The sequence below is a fragment of the Phocoena phocoena genome, chromosome 13 (assembly GCF_963924675.1).
Source record: "Phocoena phocoena chromosome 13, mPhoPho1.1, whole genome shotgun sequence".
NCBI lineage: Eukaryota > Metazoa > Chordata > Mammalia > Artiodactyla > Phocoenidae > Phocoena > Phocoena phocoena.
The window spans coordinates 11,203,776-11,230,809 of record NC_089231.1 but is presented as its reverse complement, the minus strand read 5'-3'; the positions used below and the strand labels follow the sequence as shown (position 1 = coordinate 11,230,809).

The window sequence follows — 27,034 nt, the reverse complement described above, 5'->3', positions numbered from 1 at the left end:
CTTTTCCACACCAACAGAAATCATGGCAAAGTTCTCTTACCTTTTTTAATTCCTCCTTCTCCAAAATTCAGGTCTGGTACAGGCGATTTTATTGATTTAATCAAGAATGAAAATAAATTGAGAGGATTTTTTTAAGTAGGAAAGAAAGGGGGACGTTTACCAAATTTGTGTACAGCATTAAGTGACAGTGAAGAAATGAAACCTTCAACTGAGAGGATTTGTAAAAGATTGTTATATATAAGAATAGAAATAGTAAAACATAAAGTTGAAAATTATATGGCAACATGAAATTTCACAAGCATATGCAGTTATGATTTACATTTGTTTTTAATTTATTTAATTAATTAATTAGTTAATTAATTAATTTCTGGCTGCATTGGGTCTTCAATGCTGCATGTGGGCTTTCTCTAGTTGTAGTGTGCAGGCTTCTCATTGCAGTGGCTTCTCTTGTTGTGGAGCACAGGCCCTAGGTGCACGGGCTTCAGTAGTTGTGGCACATGGGCTCAGTAGTTGTGGCTGGCGGGCTCTAGAGCGCAGGCTCAGTAGTTGTGGCGCACGGGCTTAGTTGCTCCACTGCATGTGAGATCTTCCTGGACCAGGGCCCGAACCCATGTCCCCTGTATTGGCAGGTACATTCTTAACCACTGCACCACCAGGGAAGTCCATGACTTACATTTGTATTTCATGGAATCTTAAACATTCAGTAGCATCTTGGGATTTATCTAGTACAGTGACTTTTTATTTGTGTTTCTAAGAAAACAAGGTTCTCTAATCAACCAAAAGTTGTAGGAGAAGGATGCAAGAGGGCTTCCCTGGTGGCGCAGTGGTTGGGAGTCCGCCTGCCGATGCAGGGGACACGGGTTCGTGCCCGGTCCGGGAAGATCCCACGTGCCGCTGAGCGGCTGGGCCCGTGAGCCATGGCCGCTGAGCCTGCGTGTTCGGAGCCTGTGCTCCCCGCAACGGGAGAGACCACAACAGTGAGAGGCCCGCGTACCGCAAAAAAAAAAGGATGCAACAGGAGAAAGGATAGAAAAAAACATGTCTTGTCCTTGAACTTGACCACGGTGTAAACTTGAGGAGCAATTCCTTTATTTGTCATTCCTAATGTTGAGCTTCCTCCTAAAAATAAAATACAAACACCATCCAGGGACCTAGAAGGCCCTACAAGACTTGTCCCTTGCCCACCACTCCAACATAACCCCTCTTGATTCTCCCCCTTGTGCTGTGTTCTCTGTTTCTCAAATATACCCAACTCTTTCCTTTGCAAACATTTGTCCTTGTTTATTCTGTCCAGGCCATTTTCCTTCAGAGCTTCTCAAGTCCAACTCATTCTCATCAACATGTCTCAGCTTAAGTGCCATTTCCTCAGAGAGAGACCATCCCTGACCTCCCCAAACGAAAGGGTGTCCCTCAGTTACTGTGTGAAGCATCCACTGTTCTTACCCTTGCCTTCTACACTGTACTCTCTAGGTGGAGAAGAACCTTGCCTTTCCTCTGTGATGAACAAACCAGAACTAGTATTCTGGTTAACTCACCCCTTCTAGAATCTGTGTCAAGGTTATAGTTTAAGGATATTTTTTAAAAAGGAAGGCAAGTAGCATGGAAACATGTGGTTCAGGATGGAAGCCCAAACTGGTGATCAATATTTATGCAGAGGCACAAGAAAATAAAAAGTTGAGGACAATTTTAGAAACAGTATGACCAAAATATCGTTTTAAGAAAAGGTCTCCAATTTTTTCCCTTTCTTATGTGGTGGCCATTGATTAAAACAAGATAATAAATAAATATGGTACAGTACCTGATTCCGGATCATACACCATCTCTTACAGATGAAAGATCCGGGCAGTCAATGAACTGGTTACAAACAGGTCGGTGGGCTCAGATTTGTTTTAATGCTGGATGGGATACAAACATTCACTTCTGTATTCAACGAATATTTGCTAAGGGTTGAACATGTGCTGTGTGTTAATCATACTGAATATCAATCTTTGCCTTCCTGAAGCGTTTGGTCCAGAACAATTATAAGGATAGGTCCCATCCCAGAAGCAAATTCATTAGATGAAGGAAGACAGATGTATGTAAGGCCACCAGAAAAATGTAAAGTTCTAGATTGTGTAATATTAGCTGGAATAATTGAGGATTTTCACAGAGAAAATCCTGTCAAAGTCCTCAAAGATGAAGCCAAGGTTTAATGTCTTGCTACCTGAAGAATGATGGTGGGTGCTGAAAGAGAAATACATACTGGGAAATCCAAGGCGGTACCTACGCAGAGATAGAGGTCTGTTCTAAACGTACAGAGTTTGGGTGATGGCTGACAGTTGAATGGAAATGGACTGTGAAATGGCCATCCAAGCAGACCAGGAGCTGGAGAGGTTTAGGGCTGGAAATATAACTTTTAAAATGAAGCAACTGTAAGTAAATAGCATAGCATGCGTGGTATCTGGAAATGAATAGAAGCTTTAAAAAGGTTTGCTGTTAGAATTATTAGCATAGAATTCAATTTTAAATACTAACTAGATGAGAGGGAAAATGCAAGCTAAATGGACAGGAGGAGCTGGATTGGGGGGAGGGCAAGTGTGCCCGAGTGAGCAAGAAAGCAGAGGTGCTTACACGGACGAGCCTGTGCCCACATGACCGGTATCTGGAGAATCACTGTTAAGGATGGATGAGAGACGCAGGGCAAGTTCCACTGACAGAATGAGAAAAATGAAAACGAATGCGCTTGGAAATGATCTATTCAACCTTCCTAACCCCTACGACAGAACATCCATCTCGTCATCAGGCTGAATCAAGCACCAGAGCAAAGGAAAACGAAGCGTGCTCAACTCTACTGGCTGTGGCGCGTCCTAAAAAAAAGACCAGAGCCCCTTCCCCACCTCGCAAGGGTCCTCTCTCCCACCCTGCGCGTAAATCACACGCCTCGGAAGTTTTGCATTAGGGAGCCCAGCAGGGGAGGAAATTGTCTGCAAGTAGAGAAAGTAGAACTAGGGCAGTCCGAGGAGATTGAAAGGGCAAAACTATCACGCAAGAAAACTGTAAGTTCTGATTAGTTTTATGACTTTGCCTTCATGCCTCAGGAGCTCAATTGATCACGGCTTCCGCGACAGGTTCGGGGGGGGGAGGGGAGGTCGCTGGAAAAAATTCCCAAAACTCGCCTCCAGCTCCGCGCTGCCGATGCAAATACCTCGCCGAGAGATGGATGGGCTGCTGCCCCTCCTACTTTCACCGCTCCTCTGGATTTTCCTGCGAAGGTCTCGGTCTGCACCGAGCTGTCAGGAGGGCGGCGGAGGAGTGAAGCGCGGGGGTGCGCACGCGAGAGTGCGCGCGCGGCGGCGGAGCGGCTTCCTTGCAGAGAGCCCTCACTCGGGCTCCGGGAGGTGCTGGAGTCTCAGCAGCTCGCGGGTCCTGCCACGCACGGCGCTGTCTGCAGGCGCCCGCCGCCGACCACCCGCTCCTCCTCCGCTCCCGCCCACCTGGCCCGGCCCCGGCGCGCCCTCTCCATCTCTCCTGCGCCCGCCCACTCGCCCTCTCGCCCTCTCTCCGGACGCGCGCGCCCGCTCGCTCCGGACCTGGCGTCTGAGCCTCCCGGGGCCCGGACAGGGACCCCGCATCCTGCGCCCCGCGCCCCGCGCGGAGGGCTGTGATTGGAACAGGCGCCGGAGCCGGGCCGGCCGCAGCGGGTGCCGAGCGGGCGCCGCGGGTCCGCCCCGTGCGCCCAGCTGCGCGCACTGGGTCTCGAGGTACCCGCGGGCGCCCGGCTGCTGAGCGCGCCCCCTTTCGGATGCCAACGCCCGGGTGGCTGGCGCCGGACGCCGCGGAGAGGGCAGCGAGCCCCCAGGTGAGTTGGGGGTTCGGGGAAGGCGCCGCCGGGCAGAAGCGCGCCCTTGCCGTGCGCCTGGGGAAGCGGGACTCTTCGGCGGGCGGGAGGCGGGCGTGGGGATCCGTGTGGAGTTTCCCTGGCGTCCCCAAGTTACTGCTCGGTGGCTCTGAGCTACGGCTCCGCCGGGCAGGGCGGGCTGGAGGAGCTTAGGGCGCGGGGCCCGGAAAGCCGGTGCTGATGGACACCAGGTGCAACGCGAGTTGGCGAGTTGAGGGAGAGAGCAGATCGCAGCGTTCTCCAGGTGAAGCGGTGCACGCAATCTGGTCCGCTCTCCTCAAAGAGGAGCACGAGGGACCCTGCTTTGACCTGGGATGGATAGGGGCAAAACTCCGCGCTGGCGGGGCGTCCAGCTTCTGCCGCGGTCTGAGACTGCAAAGGGGTGTGTGCCTGAGCGTGCGGGAGTCCAGCTGACCATCTGCGTAGACTCCGTGTACCTTTCGGAAAGGTGGAGCTCATCTAAGGGTGCTTTGCTTTTTCCTGTAATTAGTATTCTGCTGCTGCCGGGCATCCGCAGGGCTGGCCTCTGCTAGGCATCCTGCTTCCCCTCCGCCCGGCTGTACCCAAGGCGTGCGTCGTTCAAAGGGCGCCCTGCTTTTCTGAATGCTTGGTGGACTTCTTCGTGGGCACACCTGGTCCACGGCTGGTTGTGGGTATTCGGCCTCCCAGCGTGGATGCACGAGGAAGGACCTATTGTCTTTATTGGCTTCACGTTTTAGATCATTAATCTTACGGATTTCTTAGATACAGTTCAGGTGAGTAGAGATTGGCACTGAATTCACCCAGCAGTGGGAAGATGGGAACCTGTGAAGAAACCATCAAGGATTGGGTGTCTCAAGGCTTTGGAGAGCTGAAAATTGAACCACGAATATACTTAAAACGCCTTTTACCTTGCAAGAAATATCTTCTCTTTATTGGATCACTTTTTAAGTGAAACATCTTTAAGACTCGCCTTCATAATTCCTGTAATCAGGCAGGTATTCAGATTAGTTTTCACACAAAAGTAGACAAAACTTTATGGGAAAAAACAGAAAAAAGTGTAAGTAACATGTGAACATATGGCTTGAGGTATGTGACAAGTATGCATTTAAAAAAATCAGGTTAACAGCACAAAAATGTGTATTTTAAGAGTGTAGGGGCAGTAGTAGCCATTTTTTTTAAAAGGAAAGTTTGCATTGATACACTGCCAGCGACATCTAAGTAGTTTTAAGTGTGTCTTTATAAAGACAAGTTGGTAGTGAAGAACTGAGGAAGAAAGTAACTGCATTGGAAACCTTTCAGTAACTCACCAAACTTACTTCTTTCCAGAAGAACTGGTTAGATTTTGTTTACAGAAGCTGTTTTCTTGTTACTATATGTAAAAGGCAATATATTAAGAATCATTTTGGGGCTATTTGGGACAGTGTGAATTAAAATGCAAAAGAATTGAGGCAGGTAGTCAAACAGGCAACTTTGTGGAAGTCTGGCTTATATCAGTGTTTAATGTGGAGTAGAGTGGCAGAAGCAATTAGGTAGCAACCAGCCTTAATAGTCTTATCTGGTAAAGCTAGCTGTGAAAGCCTGTCTGTGGAAAGAAAAATAAAACAATCATCAGAGCAGACCATCAACCTGCTAAAAGTCCTTAAGGTTTGCAGCCTTAATAAAAGGGCATTTGTGCACTTACAACGTGAGATATTGTGATTAAGGGCTGCAGTAGGTCATTAGAATTGTGTTAACAATCAGCTGACAGGCTCACAACTCTTCTTAAGTCCACTTTTACTGATTTAATAGCACAGAGCTTTTCCCTTTCTTATAAAAGGGTAATTGTAAAGCATCTACATTACTGCAGTTTACCCTTGAATTGACTCTAGTTTTCAGTATCCAGTGAAGGTGAGAGGATGGAGAGAATCCTGAGTCGGCCACTGTTCAGCCTTCCTAGATCTAAAAATCCACCCACTGTGTTCTCCTAAGGTGTGATTTCTTTATTGGTCTCCCTATCATTCAGCATTTTAGTTTTAGTTTAGTTTTGTTTTGTTTTGTTTAGGGCAAAGCTGATAGAAACTTCTCAGAATGTATACTGACGTGAGGAAGTAAATTTTGTGTCAAGCCCAATACTTTGTCAAATCTTTTAGAAATCTTTTGTAAAGTGCCATAAATTGTTCAGTGTGTGAATTTTTATGCCTCAGTGATTCCCTCCTTCGATTTTATAAGGTTTTGCATTTATTGCCTTAGTAGTTCGTATCACATCATGGTTCTCTCTCACATGCAAAAAGGTTTGTTACTTGATTGGGAGGCTTTAAAGCCTTCTCTGAAATTGGTGGTATCAGAAACTTCTAAAATAACTAAGGCACCTTTGTTAATTGCAAAGGGATAGTGATGGGAGCTTCTCTCCTTAGCAGGAAGGACTCACTTGCTTCTAAATTGGGTGATAAAGGGGAGCTGAGGACAAGGAAGGCGTGTGATCAGCATTCTGTGTGTGACCATCTCCTCAGCCTCTGACAAGCAGAGCAGATCTAGCTGTAACCCGCAGCACTTGAGTGCCTCCTCTGGGAATCTGCTGGTTCTGCAGAAAGATACCCCTGCAAACATTTCCCCTTGTTCTGCAAGACTCCTCACTGACAAAATTATCAGTGCAAACGAATATGCAGATATGCATGTCCTTACATTCATTTCAGATTATACTCGAGATTTTCATTCTGGTAGAATTTCTTTTTGGCTGTTTTACTAAATGTTTACTGAAACGCGATGCCTTTTATTGAAGTCATGTAAATCTTACCTGGCTCAGTGTAAATGCAAGGGTAAATTAAGAGTGAAGATTGATCCTGCTGAGATATGTTGTAAATGTATGAAGAAACAAGCCCTTTAAATATAATTTTACCATCTAGATATTCTATAAATAGCTCAGAAGGACTGTGCTTTGTCACTTTCTTTTTAATTTACATAGGCTTCTTCTAGTTAATTGTAAACTATTGTTCCTCTTTCTTTTTCATTCCTTTCACCCACGGCATAGTTGAAAATGATTCTGTAATCCACTTAGAGAAGTTTTCATGCCCTGTCTCATAAGCAGATGCAAACTATGAGGCTATGGGATTCATTTCCAGGACCCCTGCCTGAGTATTCAGGCCAGTTAACCGCAGGAGGTTGTGGTCTGTGGCTGTAATGTTATGTGGCCCAGGGAGCTAATGGGTTTGATCACAGTTTCTTTACGTGAAAAGTCACATATCACAGAGGGTCCCCAGCCTCACTAACTAAAATTTAAAGAATTATACCTTTTAAGTACAAAAGAAGAGGGCTGTTTCATCAGCATTAAAATTATCGAAGTTAATGCTAAACTTTAAATGGTATAGAGATGAAACAAATGATAGTATATTTCTATAGTAAAAACTGCAGATGGCAATATTAAATCTAGAATGATTCTCATGGGTACATTAGGAACAGAGAAGCATCTCAAAATATAGGATTTATAGCAACAACTAAATTACCGTACAATATGCATTCTTATATCCTAAGATATTTTCCTGAGTTGGTACCGTTTCTAAAACAGTCAATGGACTATTATTCAAATTTCACTGGAGGTACTTAACTCCCATAGTGTTACAGCGTAGTAGGAAGTTATTATTATTATTATTGATCGCCAGAGTTGTTTAGAAGGGAAAAGTCACGTTTAAAGTTGGGTACAGCTCACTCTCCATTTTTTGTAACATAAACATACAATCCTGAGCAAGAGATTCCTTTCCCCCTCTTATTCTTACTCTCTGTCCTGACCCTTTTGGACGGAACCTGATGGTCTCCTACTTTGAAAGTTCAAACTCATGGTTATTTCAGAAATTTGAGGAAGATCAAATCTACCTTTCTTGGCTTTTGGAGAAGACGATAAATTCGAAAGGTCATAAATTAGAAAGATCTTCATTATCAGAATGAGAAATATTTAACAAACACCTTAAATGATCTTTGCAACCAGTCATGCCCAGTCCTATCAGTGACTAGCTGTGTGACCTGGGGCATTTCAGTAGGATTCTGCAGAATTTGGTTTTGTTAGTCAAGAAAGAAAAGACTGCCTTAGGTTTTTCTAATGCCTATTCCAGTTTTGTGGTCCTTGAGGAATCTTCAAACATCAGTAGCAGTGGGTTTGGGGGCTTCTTTCTTTCTTTCTCCCCCCCCCCCCCGCCGCCCCCTGCAACATAAACACTCAGAAGAACCAAGCGATTACTTTTCTTCAGCACTAAAGTGACTGTGCTCTCTCTCCATCCCATAGACATCATCTCTAGAAGCTCTCTGTGTGTGTGTGACAGTTACAACTAAAGTGTGGCCATAGCTCTTGAAATGCTCCTTATCCTGGATTCCTTTCTCTCTGTTGTAACCTCATGGCATCTGCTCATTCATGAATGGGAGATTAGAACAGATCATTTTCCCCCTTTGCATTCCCCAAAATGTGTTAAGTGGGTCTGCTTTAAAAATAAGTAAAAATAACAATGAACAAGTATTATCCTTTTTACAAAGCAGACTACTCTAACTTTGCGTATAGAGATAAATCACAGTGAGGACCTCGGTGGTGACAGGTAGCTGCTGTCCTGGGGAAGGTAAGGGCAAATGAAGGTCTTTAATGAAGACATTAAATCAGGAGGCAGCATCTCTGTTGAATTTAAATAATGCCATTAAATACCCAAGGAGTATCCCCAAAAGAACAGACTGCTTTTGCCAGACTATACAAAAGAACTAGTTTATAGAAGGTTGTTCTAAAAGCCGTGGTGATGTCGTCATAGTGCCCTCTGACCACTGCTGTGAAGTGGTATCATTTCCACTTTTAAACATGCATGTTGTTCACTCTTCGTAAGGATTCCTTAAAAATATGTTGCTTGTCAAAATGTAGTTCAACTTTAAGGCAGACTTGGAGATGACAGTTTCCTCCCAGCAGGCCCACAGCAAGATTTTGTTTTCCATTTTGTTATTGTTAACCACTGCGATTTCTTGTACTACTATGTTTTATAGACCAGCGAGCAAAACGTCTAGGGGAATAACGGTTATGTTCTAGAGATGTATGGCAGTTATCCATTGTGGATTTTTCTGATTCTCATGGAGTGTTTCACTGGCAGTCCTCAAATGTCATTCTTACAATTGTTTTCATAGCAGGTGCAAATTACCGAATTTATTTTGAGACTGTTGTGTTCCACGTAATTGTGAACTAGACCCATTTTTAACCGAGAGGTAGAATGTCTTTCAGTCGTCTTTAGATTACCAGTAGGTAATATACTATGTGTTAGCATGGTACGCAGTTAAGTATATTTCAAAATGGTTTCAGAAGACTTGTGTCTGATGCAACTCCAGACACGCAGAGCTTGAGCATCTGTTCCTTGCCTGTAATTTGGAGAAACTGATGGTATAAAGTCTTTAACTTAGGTAAGCCACTGTTTATTTATATTGGACGGCAAAGAACACTTCCAGTTTGACTAAGTGCTGCAAAACCTAAAGTAGTAATATGTTTCCTTTTAATATAATTGATAGTCATATTTGATAGCTCAGATGAATTCTAGAAGGCAGATAGCTCTGTGTGCCTTTAAAAAAGCAGTTTAGCGAGTATGAATTAGTTGGTAATTAGGCACGTGCCTGTGCTCCTCTCATGGTTCTGTGTTAATGGAAGTGGCTGAACAGGTTACGTTTTAGGCTGCTTGTCATGTTTTTAGCAGGTTGCCTTGAATTTGGATGGAACAGGCGCTGGCAGATTGGCCCTTTTGCTGATTAACGGTATGCTGATGCGTAAAAACACATTGTTTGTTATTAAGGGATTTTTAGTCGCTGTTTTTCACTCTGAACAGACATTTGATTAAGAGCATCATGGTCACTTGATCTGATTTTTGAAAGTAGTTTCCCACAGGTGTTAAGTGGAGCAGAAAATCCAAGAAAATTTTATAATCATGAATCCGTTTGGGTAAAATGGTATTAGCTAGTAAGGTTAAGTGAATAATAAACTATCTACTTGGAAGTAATTCTTTGCCACTTAGTTGAACAAAAATAATTGGAACAAAAAGGTAGCGTGATAAAGTGATTTCAGGTCAACAAATTATGTTGACTTAGTAAATACTGCCTGATTGATACTTACCCCTCTTTTTTTTTTCCCCCTTTTGCTCCAATCTGTTGAAGATTTCCTTTGTGAAGTTCCCTTTTGCATTCTTCCGACTAAGGTGTTTTGTGCTGATCACAGTATTTTTTTTAATGTATATTAACTCTTTTATTTGTCACAACCAATCCCATTACGTATATGTAGTAGTATTATCGCCTGGGTATTTTAACGTCTTTATTGGAGTATAATTGCTTTACAATGGTGTGTTAGTTTCTGCCGTATAACAAAGTGAATCAGCTACACGTATACGTACATCCCCTCCCTCTTGCGCCTTGATCACAGTATTACTTATGGTGATTTTCATGTATTTTTGGTTTGGCAAAAAAACAAAAACCTAACTAATGTTATAAATTTTTAAAGTTATAAATTTTAGCTTTAAAATATCAGAGCAGGAAAAAAAAATAGTTTTAAATCTAACCCAGATTTTTTTAGATTTTAGATTAATTACCAGACCCGAAGCGGTCACCAGTGTTCTTTCAAACATCTGTGGTTGGCCTCTGTTCAGTTCTTCTCTCCTCAGATACAACCTATTCCTGTTGTTTTTGTCCTCAAAGTTAGAATGGTACCCATTTGTAACTGTCCAGAAGTTGACACAGATTTGTAGAAGTTACTTAACTGTATACCAACACATTATTTTTCTGCGCTGTCTTTTTTTTCCCCGAGCTGGTAATGGTGACCAGGTAAGCAATTGCGACCTCCAGAGGGCCACTCTCCTAAGCTTTCCCACAGGAGACATGACACATGACACAGCTTGGGCGCAGAGGTCTCTGCTGGCTTCTGATGTGACTTTCCCCTGGTTAACGCCTATATATGAAACTCAGGTAGGAGAGGAGGTGGAAGAAAGGGAGAAGATGAACAGTGTGGAAGTCTGAGAAGGAAGGGTGCAGGTTTCTGCTTTGGGGCACAGATTAGTGAGGCAATGTTTAACCCATTGCGAGAAAAGTCAACAGTTGTGATTGGTTGGGTGCTTTTTTCATTTATGTGGCAAAAATGTTACTGTGGTGCCTTTAGACATGTTGACATTTGTGTGAAGATGGGAAGCCTATTTGGTGAGGTTACGCGACAGGAAATCTCAAGTTCAAGTCTTGATTATTTCTGTTGATGACCACAAATAACTGAAGGTTTTTCATGATGCTTCAGGGCCTTTCATTTCTTTCATGATATCCGAACCTGGACAGGATGAGCTGGGTTGAACTGCTGTACTGGCCTTTACCTTGAAAACTAGATCTGACCGGAAAGCAAGGCAAGGATTTGGGGACACCTGACCCTTGACCACACAGCTTCCCCCTGCTGTTATCAGGTGTACATTCCTGGCAGAGTTCGTAGCTACCAAAAGTGTTGATGTGCGTCTTATGAAACTCCCTGCTCAGATCACACTCATTCACGCATGATTTTCACGCATGATTTTCTGATTTTACAAGCACACTGCACGAAGGGTATTCTGCCTCATGAAAGAGAATTTCGTCCTCCAATGTACACAAAGCCAGTTAAAGTATCCTTGTACGCTCTTGTAGACCTTCAAGAAAGTTAAAGGAAATTTGCCTCAAGAGCCTGGCAAATACTTCAGATCCTGCAGAGAAATATAATGGAATTGTTCTCAAAGCGATTGTGACTTATAAACATGGTAGAGTAACCAAGGAGTTTATATATTGACTTACTATATGGTTAAGTTTTCATATTAAAAAAATGAGGGTGATTATAATGAAAAGAAACATTCTGTAAATACTTTCTGAATGTCAGTTACAATGCCAACTTCTGTTCGAGATACTAGGATCCAGAGATGGGGCAAACATCCGTGTTCATCAAGGTTTATATTAGTTCTAACTGCTTTTGAAGGCCCTGATTTAAGTAAGGAGGTACAGAAGTCTCAGGCATCTTTCCTTCGCAGATATTATCATCTCAGTGACTCAAGTGACCCATGGCATTTTTGTTCTTTCTTTTTTTTTTTTTTAATTTATTTTATTTATTTTTATTTTTGGCTGTGTTGGGTCTTTGTTGCTGTGCGCGGGCTTTTCTCTAGTTGCGGCGAGCGGGGCCTACTCTTCCTTGCGGTGAGTGGGCTTCTCATCGCGGTGGCTTCTTGTTGCGGAGCACGGGCTCTAGGTGCACGGGCTTCAGTAGTTGTGGCTCATGGGCTCTAGAGCGCAGGCTCAGTAGCTGTGGCCCACGGGCTTAGTTGCTCCGTGGCATATGGGATCTTCCCCGACCAGGGCTTGAACCTGTGTCCCCTGCATTTTCTATCACTCCGTTCTTTTATATGTTCTAGCTAGTTCCGTAACTCCACAATCTTGTATGGAAGAGAAATAATCAGGAGGCAAGAAGAGTAATTTAAAGCATCTCACATTAAAATTCATGCTAAGTTTCATAAATACACAAAATGCTTCTTTTACGTTCCTATGGCTTTCTTTAATATCTCTACCCTTTAATTATTAACAATGTGTACTTTTTCACAACTGAAAAAAAGGCAACAAAAGCAATTCTATATAATTAAGACCTGTAACAAAAAAAACTTTATAAGATAGTTGAGCTCCCACATTTTGCAAATGTGGAACATAAAATCCCGGAGGGATCCAAGATCATTACAGCAAATGATGGAGGGTCTGGTGACCCTATTCCCAGTCCAGATTATATTTCTTATCAGTGAACATCCTGAGTGAACTCAAATAGATTTCTCCAGTACTGATACCAATCTTTGATTTATAATAATAACAGAGGACATGGCTTTGGGAAAGAAATTGCGTTCTTGTCTTAAGAAAGTTTTTTGTTGCCGTTGTTTGTATCCATCTAGATGCTTTGTTTTACGATCTGCCTAGTTCTCTGGCACCGACCAGAACTATCAAGAATGTTTTCATTCAGTGTTAAGAATTTTTTGAAACATTTTACTATAGATTGCATTAAACTGAAAACTAACATCACTTCACAGACTAACTTTAATTTTAACATAACTAGTTTCAAACTTAAAAAGTCACAGATTTCCCAGTGGTTCTGACTCTGCGCTTCCACTGAAGGTGGCCCTGGTTGGGGAAGTAAGATCCTGCACGCTGCGGGGTACGGTCCAAAAAAAAAAAAAAAAAAATCACTCTATATATATATATATATATATATATATATATATATATATATGTAGTGCTTTTAGTTGTGCCAGGCGCCATCCTTAGCTTTTTATGATCTGCTTATTTAATCCTATGAGTTAGATCAAATTATTAACATTTTCATTTTGTAAGTGGGAGGCTTGAGGATTCATCTCTGGAACTTCTCAGAATTTAAAAGTCTTGTCCAAGATCACATAGCTAAGACATGACAGTCTCAGAATTTGAATCTTTGTCTGAGGCATATGCCCGCAGACTTGGCCGGTGTTTAATTATAACAACTCCCCAAATCGAGAATTCCCAAAAGTTCATTTGCTATTTAGTTTTTTAGAGGTTGGGTACATTTTCACACTGAAACAATGTTATCAAGTTCCCTTAATCCATAGAGTAGGCTAAATAACATCATTTGGCCATAGCACATTTAAAAACATTTTGTCTTAGGGACCAAAGCATTTATGGCCTTGTTTTTATGAGAAAATTCATTGTCTCTTGAGGAAGGAGTGTGGTGAAACTGGAAATGTTCTTTGGCTGAAGGGGTCTTGTGCTGGTCTCAGTCCGGTCACCACAACCCTAACCCACCCATCCCCCATCCCCAGGAACCTGGTTTGTGAAGGGGACCCCGTGCCCATCCCTGTGCTTCCTCCTAAAGGCCACTTACCACGAGTACCTTGGTCCTGATTCCCAGTCATCACAGACAAATCCCTACACCAGTGCACATTTCCTAGGTTAAGTATCTACTTGACTTCTTTAACTACAGGTAAGCTGAGACAGGTAACTTGTCTCTTAGGTGGGTTAGCTCAGACCAACCTACAATGAACTTCCAACCTAACTGAGGGGCCTCCAATGGAATATCAGTCGATGACCCCAAGTTACGTCTTGCTTATAATTCTAAGGGTAGAACAACTCGCCCTTCTAGAGTGCTTTCTAAATGGACCAAATTCATTTTTGATCATCAGAGGGGAGATCTGGATTCTAGGAGATGGTGTTCAGTGCACAGACTGCAGTTAACATGCTCCAGTAATAGTTTATCCTTTCTGGGGGTTCTCAGAGCACATCAGTTAGCTTTCCGTGGGTTATTCTGGAATGTCCTTTGGAATTTCACAGCTTTACAGAGGTATCTTTCACAGGAATATGTTCATTTGAATAGAACTCGGTACATGCAACCTGTTTCTTCCAGTTGTGTGGACTATTTTAACATGTTTAGTACATCTCACCTTTCTTGTACTGTATATGGCATTTTCCATAAGCAATTTGACTGTCAGAAATCATTTCACGAGTAGCAGACATTGCTGTTACAGGAGAGAAGGTAGAAGGATGGAAAAGTTGGCATAAAGATAGTGTATTTTCTGCATGATCGGGAGCTATTGTGTGGCTTCATATTCTTAAAACTATTTTTCTCCTGTTCCTCAAAAAAAAGTGTTAATCCTTCGCCTTAATTATCCCATTGTTGATTTATTTATAGGTTGTCAAATGAATTCATAAACCAACGTGCAGTGCAGTGATTTAAGTGAACACTGTCATACATTTTCATTCCTCTGTGTTTTGGGGTGTATTGGGAAGTTGGTTTTGTAAACTGATTGTATATCTCTTGCATAATCAGAATTCTGTAACTGAAAGAACTAGACTTCAGGGTAAAAGATGTTCTCTGTGCTGCTGCTAAGGCCCCTCCTGGGTGCATAGAACTATGAATCAGGCTTACAAATAGTCTTCTCAGCCCTCTGATGATCAATATAATTCAACCCCATCCATGCTGATGGAGAAAGACCCTACTATGTACAAGCCGTGCTGCAAGAGGTTCAGTAGATATTTGTAAAGTAGCAAATAACTGCAGTGCAATAGAATAACGGAACATGCTACACAGCACACATGACAATAAGTTTGAAGGGTAGAAATTGGAGACCACTGAGCTTTTCAGCTGATCACAATCAAATCAGAACACGTCAAAACAGCTGGTGTTCTGTGACTCAGAGTCAATCAACCGGTTTTGAAGCACCTCATACCTCTTTATTTCTCTTTACGGTTTTACAGAAGAGATTGAAGCCAGCATCTGTCCTTTGCATTTGGTTAAACCCCTGCTCTGAGCTGCTTGGATTTCATATTCTAATACCAGCGAATGAGACTGACTATAATAAAAAAGAAAAATAACCGCCAGCACTAAAGTGATTTTTTAACTGATGTGTTGCTCCGTTTGTATTAAATCATATGCTCGAAATTAGGATGCGCTAGAAGAGCCACGAAACGTTAAGGTTGTATTATGGAATCAGGATAATTCTGCACCAGCAGTATTTATGTCATTTATGAATATGGCAACAGTTTGTGCAATTTTATATCTATGTTTATGATTCATATTCTAATGATGATACAAATAATGATATATTGGGAAGATCAAGAGTAAGTTAGTAAATGAAAGGAAATTAAAAGTTACTGTGTGTTTCGGTTTCTGACACCAGCTCTTCTCTTTGTTCTGGTAGGTACCTATTACACCATTCTTTGGCGAAGGTTATTCAGCAGTTGTGACCTCTCCCAACCGGACACTCTACAAATTATTATCTCTGGACTCCCAGCTGACACCCTGCCGGAGGCAAGAGCTACTAAGCCAACTGGAACTGTGCCTTTTCTCTTGTCAAGGTTTTTTTCTTACACAGGAAAAAGAAAGAAAAAAAAAGATGAAGTTGGGCAAAGTGGAGTTCTGCCATTTTCTGCAGCTAATAGCTCTTTTCCTGTGTTTTTCTGGGATGAGTCAAGCAGAACTCTCAAGGTCCAGATCAAAGCCCTATTTCCAATCAGGGAGGTCCCGGACCAAGCGCAGCTGGGTGTGGAATCAGTTCTTTGTGCTGGAGGAGTACATGGGTTCAGACCCCCTCTATGTAGGAAAGGTAGGGTGTTTGGCCTTTCAAAGTCACAAATGATTGTTGTGAATGTGTGTGGTTGAATGGAGAACTGCTAATTTTTGCTTTGGGGATGGAAAACACGAACTATTGCGAGGTTTTTGGCATTCATTAGCCACACTGAAACTGTAATCCAGGTGTTATTCATCCCGTGTAGCCACAATTTAGGGAGTGATGCTTTATTCCTAGGAGCAGGTGAGGATCCTACAGATGCCTAGTTTACCATGATTGTGGCATGTTAGTAAAGCTGTCATTTCCAAGATAAGAGCAAGAATATTCACTAATAATTGAAGACTAGTGGGTTCTTCCAGCCAGTTGCTTTTTGAGCTTCTTTCTGGGGGTTACTAGTTGAATAATGCTCATAACTAACTTATGCTTATATAGCCTTTTCTGATACTTGCAGTTAAAAATTGCGAAGTGTAATTACTGTGCCTGTTGCTTCTAAATCACAAGCAGTTCAAACCTACATTTCTTAGTGGTAGTCTTGTTTTAATGGATTTTTAAAATTTGCTTTTTAAAATTACATTTTGGTTAAAAATGAATGTGAACAGAAGTCCATGAGAAGTGTTATTAGACCAACAGTGGGCAGTTTGGGGTGTATTTATTTGGCGGCCAATTGGTAGCCAGATGGAGATTTTTTTTTTTCACAGCTTCTTTCTGGTTGTGTATCTGGGCAGGGGCTTCCTTTTGAACTGAAGGATGCTTCAGGGGGCGTGGCCTTTCCCCCCCCCGCCCCGACCATCCTGGTACTGTGTTCCCACTTTCTAGTCTGTTGCAGGTTTGATTATTTTCATGTCTGTGAAGATTTCCTGAGCTTTTTCAACTTGGTTCTGCGCACTGGTGGAGGGTTTCTAAGTGGAGTGTGTTGGCGAGACATGTATACATCTGCATTTATGCTTTTCACTGTCAGTTTTATGCATCTATTCCTGATAAAGGGAAGCACAGCAAACTGAGGAATTTTTCCCTGAGTATATTTTCAACTGTGAATGGTTGAGGAAGAATCTTTGCACTTTATTCCATGGGTCATCGTTTCATTTGAATAGACCTTAGGTAAGGGTGAAAAATCTATTTTTCTTGATAGGTATCTACATAAGTCAAGGTAGTCTTTATTATATATATGCTTGTTTTCCTTTGAAGGCCTCTATATTGTACAAATACTGATACTGTGTTGTAAACAAAAGGATTTGAATACATTAAAGTTTTCTGGGGGTGTGGATTAGGAATTCTTTTAGCCTGGTCGTAGCATTTTTCTGCCCTAAGAAAGGATGTACACAATTGTTTTTTTGGTGCATGTATATATTTCTTTTCATAGCCATTCTACTGTTATCAGTAGCACTGTCATTTATACTTTACATGTATTAAATCTCTCCATCTCTCTCGTTTTCTTGTGAATCAAGTGAAAGCAGTAACCTTATGCAATGTCAGTGACTAAAAATCTAGCTCAGAATTTCATTCATTTTTAATGAAAATTTGAGAAATTCATCAAACTTTTTTCAGTGGACAGGTCTTTAATAATTCAACTACTTCATAAGGATCTGTAGTTATTAGGTGAAATCACGCTTTTGTACAAGTGTCCAATTTTCTAAACATGACTAAAATACTTCCATTAATTTGGTTTTAAATGGAGTTGCTTGGGTGAGGTTGACATTTTGAAATCAGTGTAATTTAAAATTTAAAAAAAACCCTTATTTAAAATTTTGTACCCTTCACCACAACAATTTAAAATGCTTATATCGAAATAATCCCTGTAAGTCAGTTTAAAATTATGAATGCATGTCTCTAGGTTACTTAAATTCCAAATGCACGTGAAGGTACTGGGCTATGTGCTGTTGTTATTTTTCTAAGAGAAGTTGTGTGGTTCCTTAATGAGGTAGCACATATTCTGTGCCTCCTTTTCAATTAATCAGACAATCGTTTAGCAGATTTTATGTGGCAGGAAACAAGTTCGTGCTTATCTCTTGAATGCTGTATATGAGGAGTTCAATACTGTCCTTCACAGTAAAATGTTCAGGATGGAAATAGGTTTTTTTTTTTTCCTCCATACGCGGGCCTCTCACTGTTGTGGCCTCTCCCGTTGCAGAGCACAGGCTCAGCGGCCATGGCTCACGGGCCCAGCCGCTCCGCGGCATGTGGGATCTTCCCGGACCGGGGCGCGAACCTGCGTCCCCTGCATCGGCAGGCAGACTCCCAACCACTGCGCCACCAGAGAAGCCCAGGATGGAAATAGGTTTCAAAAAACTCTGAATTGATTAAAGTACAGAAAAGGGGCAATAAAATAATTTGAGATGGAAACAGAATTTATAGAGCAGACTAATGAAAGGCTTTAAAAGGAGAGATTTACATTCGCTTGAGAAAAGGTGGCTGAGAACGTGAATCCTTTAGGTTGTTTGAGATGATGAGTCTTTTTTAGGTTGGTGGTCTGAATAGGCAGAGTTATAGGAATAATTTTGACTTCAGTCCAGTTTTGATCACTTGGGTATGTACAATAGATATATCTTCCTTTTTTTACCTTGAGGGAGGTAATGGCTATGACCAGAAGTTTTTACAGGACTGAGAGAACAGAAAATTCTAGATGAGAATGGATAAGCAGATAAGCAAGGGAAGAAAAGAAGGAACCTAATCCTTACTTTTCACAGATGCATATTTAACCTATGCTGGTTAGATGGCTACACTCTGAGTCTTCCTGACAAAACATAGCTATTTGGGTAATTTGGAAAATATAAATGATGACCTTGGTAAACTTGATGCCTTTATTTAATCACATAATGGATACATACAGTGTGCGTCAAATTGACTTCAGTTTTATTGCTGACTCAGGCATTTCCTACTAGTTGTATGATTTTGGTTAAGTTGCCTATTACTAAACTGTAACTTCCTCATCTTTAAAATGGGAATAATGATGTCTGTAATTCGTGTTTTTACTGAGAAATAATGAGATAAAAATATTTGGAACATACGTTAATCTAGACATCATGGTATTTATTTCACTACCTTTTCATTATAAATTAACTGGGTTGTGAATAATCTATTGTGTTGTGTCCAGTGTTATATTTGTGATCCTTCAGATGAAAGTAGACATTATTTTAAACTTAATGCAGTTTATTAGAGGAGCGGTCTGTGTTGGATGTGAATGGAAATACAGCTTGTCTTTATATTTGTATAGGATAAGACTATGGCAAAAATATGGTTAGTGGGTAAATGATTCAGTCCTTAAACACAAGGACTTAAATGTCAGAGAAATCATGTCTGAACGGGTATTTTTTAGCCTTCAAATTTGGAGACCATATTAATGGCTGATGCCCAACAGGTTCAGTTAAATTATTCTACACTTAAATAAAATTTGGTGTTTTAGACATTGAGGATAGAGAGGGCCCAAGATAGCTTATGACCTTATTATTTTAGCCAATTTACTGAGTTTGTTTAACGTGATAACTCAAGACCAAAGTAGAACAGTCTGTTGGAAAGGGCCAGGAGTTCTACTAGAACCCTCACCAAGAGGCCTGCAGGGCACAGACCTCGGTCTAGGTTAGGATCTGAGCTTTATCATTAGCATCCCATCGTTTTCTTGTGATACGAGTTGAAAAACTGCTGAGTCTAAATGTGTTGACATAAGGAAGGTGTCATTAGTCATTACTCTGATGGAGCTCTTTTTTTTGTTTGAGGTGTAATTGACATTATTTTCAGGTGTACAACATAATGATTTGATATTTGTGTAAACTGAGAAATGATGACCACGATAAGTCTTAATTTACATCTGTCACTACATAGTTACAAATTTTTTTCTTGTGTTGAGAACTTTTAAGATCCACTCTCCTAGCAACTTTCTCAAATGTGCAGTATGATATATTTAACTAGCGTCATCGTGCTGTATGGAGCTCTGTTTTAAAGAATAATAGTGCACCTTTCCTTAAAAGTATTTCTGAGTTGCTGCCGTACCTGTGTTCTTGTCCCTCTACAGGGGCAATGAAGTGGGGAGGCCATCCTTTTCTCCCTGTGACTTTGTATCACCCTGACCTGGCTCTCGAAGTGCATAGGAAATAGCAGTTTCCAGCCATCTGATTGCATCACACTGTACTTTTGTAGTCCAGTCTTTTCCTCACCTTGGCATTTCTCACTTAATGTCCCCTAACCGTCTGACAAAAAATTTTGTCTACAAAACCACCCAGCCTCAGTTCCAGGTATTAAGTGTTTTTCATTTCTGCTCCCCGTAATGGGCTGCCAGCCGTTTGCTGTGCTCCAGGCCATCACTTGCACTGAAATGTGTGTTTCCTTCCTCTTCTACAGTCTGCTTCTCTAGCTGTTAACATCACTCTTGCCTTTCCTGCTCCCCGTTCTTCCCTCCTCATTCAGGGAGAATTTATGCCTATTGCCCTAGTCGAAATCAAAGACAGAGGAATGCAGTATAGAATTCACTCTGCTCTCAATCTCACCTGGCTTGAAAGTGTTGGTGAGCATCTTTGATGCATTTAAGCACCTCAGCCGTATCTCTCACCGAGAGATTCTCTGTCTCCTGATCACCAAAGCTTTGTTCAGTGTTCCAGAAAAGAAATTTTCATCTTGAAAAGAGGTTGCACTAAAGGAATTGGGTTACAAATGAGATTCCTTAGCGGGACTAATTCATATTAGATACACAAAAAGAAAATAATCCCCAATATTAAGTACTTAGGGAAGAGCATTTATATCATGGTAAAATTTACATTTTATAGATTTCGGGGGGAAAAAAAACAGCAAAAGCATCCTCTTAAATATGTAGATTATCTGAAATTGGTTCCAGTCTTAGAGGAAAGCAAATAGTTTGTTCTCCTTGTGTGTGCATAGGAAACCCATTTTCGTAACATTTTTATAACCAGAGTGAATTGTGAAGACCCTTGTTTTTATCTTCTTGTTACTTTGCCGGTAGAAATGTGGAACTCCTGGTGGCTTCAAAAGGAATTTGGACATGGATAAGCTCTGTGGGATGCAAATAAGTTCAGACTCTTAGAAATATTTTTTTGGCAGCTAATTTTAGCTCTTATAAAACTCCCGTATAACTATCAAGTGGTAAATGCATTTTCTTCACATAAAATCAACAACCCCAAGTCTTTGTATGTTCTTTCAAAACCATAATGAAAATAAAATATATCAGGCTTTGCCACTAAAATGCAGACACCTACCATTAATTCAGTTTAATATAGCTTATTTTCTCTTCAAAGTTATCTTAGGTTAGAAGTGAAGGTTGTAGTTAGCTACCAAGTACTTTACATGTGCTACTTACACAACTAAAAGTTGGAGGATAGGGACTTACGGTTATAAACCTAATTATAGTCAAACTAGATAGCCTAGATTGGCTCTATTTTCTGATTGTTTGTCTGTGTTGACCAAAATCGTTTAAAAATGCTGTCTTTAATGTGTGTGTTTATACACACTTGTTACCCATTTGGTGATGGTAGAAGCAAAAATCATAAAAGAAAAATTCAGTCTATACCCGTTGTGTTTTTACATTGTATTTATGTTGAGTTTTTAAGTGCAAAGACAAGATACCAACTAAAAGGATGATATGGGGCCTTTCTATAGTAAGTGCACTATAATTTTTTGGTCAGCTTTCTACGCTGTGCTCATTGATACGGAGTCACAGAATCTGCAGCGGTGTCTGTAAGTCACCAAGATAAATGACAGAATTAGATGAGCAGGACAGTCACTGAGCCTTTGCTGGTTTAAGCGTACATAGTTGAGTCCTAGAGTGGGAGAAATTTCATCCTAATCATTTTGTCTGATTTACATTGATTATCTGTCTTAATGATTGTGATCACTGGAGAGAAACAGTAGTTTGTATAAATGCGCTTAAATCTTTCGCGTGCTGTGCAGCCTATCCTGTGTTTTCTTTCTTCCCCTTCCTTCTCCTCTTCTTCAAATCCTTATTAAATGCCTACTCTGTGTTAGGGACTGTGCTAGATAAAAGCGTTTAAAAAAATAAACTCTCCTCTTTCATAACATTCAGTCTGGTTGATAAGCCGAGCAGGTAACCAGATGGCAATGGAGAACAGTCAGTCCTGCAGCTGATCTACAGCTGTGGAGGTGGATAAACCAGAGGCACTAATTCATGGGTCTGTGAACAAACGCTTTCATGAGGATACCTGGAAAACCTCTGTGATTTCATGATCCTTTTATTCAGTCTCCATATCAGAGACAAAAAAAAAAAAAAAAGGTGGGATTATCTTCTTAGAACTAGGACAGGGGACTTCTCTGGCGGTCCAGTGTTTTAAGACTCCACCCTTCCACTGCAGGGGGAACTGGGATCCCGCATGCCGTGCAGTGTGGCCAAAAAAGCAAAACAAAACAAACAAAAACCCCCAAAAAAACCCAGTAGGACAGAGTCTTCTAAAACTATTGGGTGCTTTATATAGTGGAAAGCTTTATATAGTGGAAAGATCAGTAAGCAGAAACCCTGGGTTATACTGGCAAGTTCCTCATTATTTTGAGCAATGCTCTAAAACACAATAAATTACAGTCTTCTCACCTGTAAAATAGAGATCACATAGGTAAAATTTTAAAACTATTTTGAAATCATTTCAGACGTATCATGCCAGGACCCAGCTTCTCCGAATGCTAGCATCGTACATGACTGTACCTATTGTTTAAACTAGGAAATTAACATTGGTATAGTACTCTTTACTCATCCAGCGGTTGTACTCGGAATTATCCGGTTGTTACAGTAAAGTGGCTTTTCTGGCAGAAGCCAATCCAGTATTACATCTTGCATTTGTCTTGTCTCCTCAAGTCATCTCTTGTCCTTCTTGACTAGTAATTTGGTAGAGTCTCTCACAATCTGGGTTAATTTCATGCTTCTTTCTATTGTAGACGTGTCAGGTGATGTGTCAATAGTTTGGGCAAGAATTCCACAGAAGTGGTGGTGCACCTTCCTCGCTGCATCTTGTCAGGAGGCACAGGATGTTGCTAGGACTCATTCATACTGATGTTCACTTTGATCACTTGGTCAAGGGGGTATCTGCCACGTTCTTCTGCTGAAAAAACGTCTGAAAGTGTCGAAATCCTGAAGGGAGGTATAAAATTATCTAAGCTGTCGTTATAGATTCGAATAACTATTACCGCTGGTTTGAGGGATGTGTATTGAATGATTCATTAAGGTCCACTGTCCATTTTTAGGATGAGGTTGTGGGTTTGTCTGAAACGTGGATGGAATTTAAATCTAAAATGCTGTCAGGTAATATCCATACTTTTATGGAGTAATTGATCTTGTTTCTCAAAAGCACATCAATTTAGGATGTCTCAGGCAAATTGATTTTTTTTTTTTCTTCTGAACCATGCAAGACTGCTCTCTGTAGTCTAGGATTCCAAGAAGATGTCTACTGATCTATACTTAAATAAGCGCTTTCTCCCCCATTGCTTACAAAAGATAAAGAACTGTTTTATACTGTACAGTGTGCCACAAATATTTAACCCTCATGATTATAAATAAAACATTGCTTTGAAAAATAATAGGTACCGTCAGAAGTAGCTCAAGAGAATGCAGTTGAATGTCTTACATTTTAATATATTCATAAGAGAGTTGAAGTTTAAATAATGAATAGTATTCTATTTAATGTTTGAAAGATTTAGTAATGAGAATTTCTCTTAATGATTCTTGGTAGAGCCTATAACATTTCTGATTCACAGTCAGTACCGATTAATCTTCAGAAAAGCCTTGTGATTTAGGAAGGAGGAGTTCTTATATTGGAGAGGAGGTAAAAGATACATTTGGAAGTACAATAAGTAGAGGAAGGGGACAGTCATTAGAGATATAATTCAGAAGAGTTAGAAGGCAAATCTGGAAACTAAATTTCTGGAAAAGTGTTAATAAGATGTTTTATGTCTATAAGAATAATATTTTCTTCAAAGTGTCAGATTTAGTTGCATTATTATCAAGGCCTCTTAACATATGTTTTTGAAACCTTTACCTTTAAAATGGCATATGTTCAAGAGAGGATAGATATATTTACAAGGGCTCTCAAATTATTATATACTACTTCCTAAAATTTAATAAATCTGGAAACTGAACATAGTTAGAATAATAGGGCATGATAATGGAGAGATTAAAATGGTATTTAAGCCAGGACACAGAAATATTCGAAATGAACCCTAGAACAGAAATTTCCAGAATAGGGTATGGAAAAATAACAAACTGTTGAGAGTCTAGAAGGAAAATATTTAGGACTTCAATTAAAAATCATCTCATCTTTAAAAAATTCTAGTTTTTGGTATATGAAATATATAATACACTTAAGGAGTTTTCACTGATAAAAGTACACCTTCAAACAAGTGGGAAGACCATTAGCCCATCCCTGAAGGGGTTAAAGAGATTAGGAGCATTGGTAGCTGGTTGGCCCTGCACTGCAGTGTAGTACTCCAGTGAGCTGGTGTGGAAAGATGGAGCAAGATAGGCTCAAGCCTCAGCTTAGCTTACTTTTGTACCTCATGGCTTAACATTTCAATATAAGAGAAGGTCTGAACACATTCCAGTAAATAATAGCTAGAGAAAAGGAAATGGTCAGGAAAATACTCATGTTGGCCTCAGCCAGCCTTAGGTCTTCTCAGAACAAAAGCCTGAGGATTATTGTCTCTCCTGTCACCACACCCACAAATAACAGAGTGCCCAAATGATCTGGGGGGAAAAAACCAAGGTAGTATGGGGAGGCCATCTACATTTCTAGTTAAGCTAGAATCCTTGTCTTCTGTAAGATGAATGCAGAAGAGTAATTTCTCAAGATGGGGCTGTGTTACAGGAATGGTAATTACAAGAACCGAAATGATAAACATCATTCCAGCAAGTTTTGTGTGTAAACAGTGCACAATTATCTGATAAGAATGCTTCCCTTAGGGTATTTGCTTGTCTTCTTAGTTAAAATGCTGACATGTTTTAAGGTATTTAACTGAAAACACACAATCAAGATTTGGACAACACATACATAATGTTCAACAGATGTGAGTTTGAAAGATTTGTGATGATCACTAGTGAAATTAGTCAAACCATACTTAAATTAGATTTTTCTGATTTGTGAGTCATTTAAGGGTCCACACTGAAGCAGAAACTGTGTGGAGAGTGAGAGATTACACATTCTGCACTTGGTTCTTTGAAATGAAGAAGTAAAAGTTGACATTTTCTTTTTCATAATGTATCTGAGAAACTCAGTTCTGTATTTCATACACTCTCTCCTTAACAGTTTGTATAATTTTCTCAGCTGAATCATAACAGCTGAATTTAGGTGGCTAACTCATTTTGCTTATTCAGGAGAAGCAGATACTGGTGAGCTCTAGGCATTGGGATTCAACCTAATTCTATCTAAGAAAAGTGAAGCCATCAATAGTTAAAGATGGTTACTGAAGAAACAGATGAGAAATAATCACATGACTGTATCACAATGGAGAGAGCTTATTTGTAATGCTAAAATCATGCATGGACTATATAAAGAAACACAGAGCCATGTCTAAAATAAAAGTAACTTGAATTGTCGAGTAGGTACACAACCTTGGAAAATTGTTTTTTTCAAAGATTCGTGTCGAATGATGGGATAGTATTGCAAAGCTTGACGTTGAAAGTAAAAATACAAGCCTTATTACAAAGGATAAGGTATCTTTTTGGTTAATCATTGTAACACCTGCAAATAGACTTCTGGCTATGGCATAACGCCGTGTTCAGTGAATTTGGGAGAGCAGTTGTGGAGTGTAATGATCTGAAACGAGACTGGTTTTTCCCATTGATTAGATCATTTGTTGGAAATGTGAGTACAATTGATGGAGAATATATACAAATGAGTGAGGAGTCAGGGTTAGGGTCAGAGAAAGAAGTGCATTCTGTTTCAGATCCAATTAAGATTTCACAATGGGATTTATGATGAGAAACAAAAGGGAACTAATATTCACATGATTAATATCATGTTTTATATATATATATATTTTTTCAGTGTTACTCTCTTCACACTGTCTATGGCTTCTGACTTATGTCTAAGTTTGATTTTTCTGTAAACTCTGGGCACACTGATCAAGTCTAGTTTTCCACAGTCCTCTAGTTTTAACTTTCTATCCAGAGCTAGAGAATGTGTAGGAGAAATGGAAGCTTTATGGGGGGAGGAGTTTAAGCTACTTGAGAGGCTTCAACAGTCATGCAGTAGCTCTCTTTATTATTTTTTCAAGCAATGACCTCTCTTGGAATTTAGCACACACACACAAAAAAAGAAGTATTTTGTGTAATTTTGGTCACGAGGTACACAGTATCACATATGATGCTGAAACTTGGCCTCTGTGCACCAGTGCCAGATAGAATCTTGGAGCCAGAGTTTTGGGTGATGTAGAAAAGAATAGCTTTATTGCTTTGCCAGGCAAAGGGGGACACAGTAGGCTAATGCCCTCAAAACTGTGTGTCCCAGTCTGGGGGTGGATTTGGTGAGGTGTTTTATGGCATTGGTTCAAGGGCAGGGTTGCTGATAAGGATCAGCCTGTGTGCAGGGCCTTCATTCCTTTAATCCAGCCTCAGGTGGTCTCCTGATGAGCTTCTGTGGTTCTCAAGGTTATCAAACTGTGACATCTCTGGAATGAAGAATGCTTCATCAAGTAGTTAACGTCTTGCATTTGTTGGGGGGTTTATTTCTACAGAAGAGCTCAAAGATACTGTTCTGTGTATCCCTTGAGGGGGAACCAGGATCTTCCCCAAGGCTGCACTATTGTTTCTTGACTGTTCCTCCCTTGTCTCTGCATCCCCTCCCTTCCCCAATTAGCAACTGTTTGAACCTGCCCTTTGGAGCTCAGGGAACTTCACGGAGGCTGAAGCCTATTCCCTACAAACAAGAAATGCGGGACACAGAGAGGCTTCTGTGCCCAGGAGCCCTACAGGGTCCTGCTCGGTTTCACATAAAATGATTTTTTTTTTTTTTCAAATCACGTGCCCTTAATATTGAATTCAAAATGTTATATTGGGTTGGCCAAAAAGTTCGTTTAGATTATTCCCTAAGATCTTAAGGGAAACCTGAACGAACTTTTTGGCCAACCCAAAATCAAATATTTTCATCAAAAAGAAAAATAATATATTCTTATTTTAACTTGAATTCTTTTT

The 27,034-nt window shown here is 40.6% G+C and overlaps 1 protein-coding gene across 2 annotated transcripts in view; it reads left to right on the top strand.

The window, feature by feature from the left end:
- Positions 1-3,789: 3,789 nt before the first annotated feature.
- The window catches only part of CDH7 (cadherin 7), a 121,907-nt gene continuing 98,662 nt past the window's right edge, over positions 3,790-27,034 (top strand). Inside the window, exons 1-2 of one of the 2 annotated variants that reach the window (XM_065889896.1) lie at positions 3,790-3,838; positions 15,535-15,939. In XM_065889896.1, coding sequence (XP_065745968.1) covers positions 15,730-15,939 — 210 coding nt within the window. In that variant the 5' untranslated portion in view covers positions 3,790-3,838; positions 15,535-15,729. Of the gene's footprint in view, positions 3,839-15,534; positions 15,940-27,034 lie in introns of those variants that run through there. The other variant, XM_065889895.1, reaches the window with a different exon arrangement.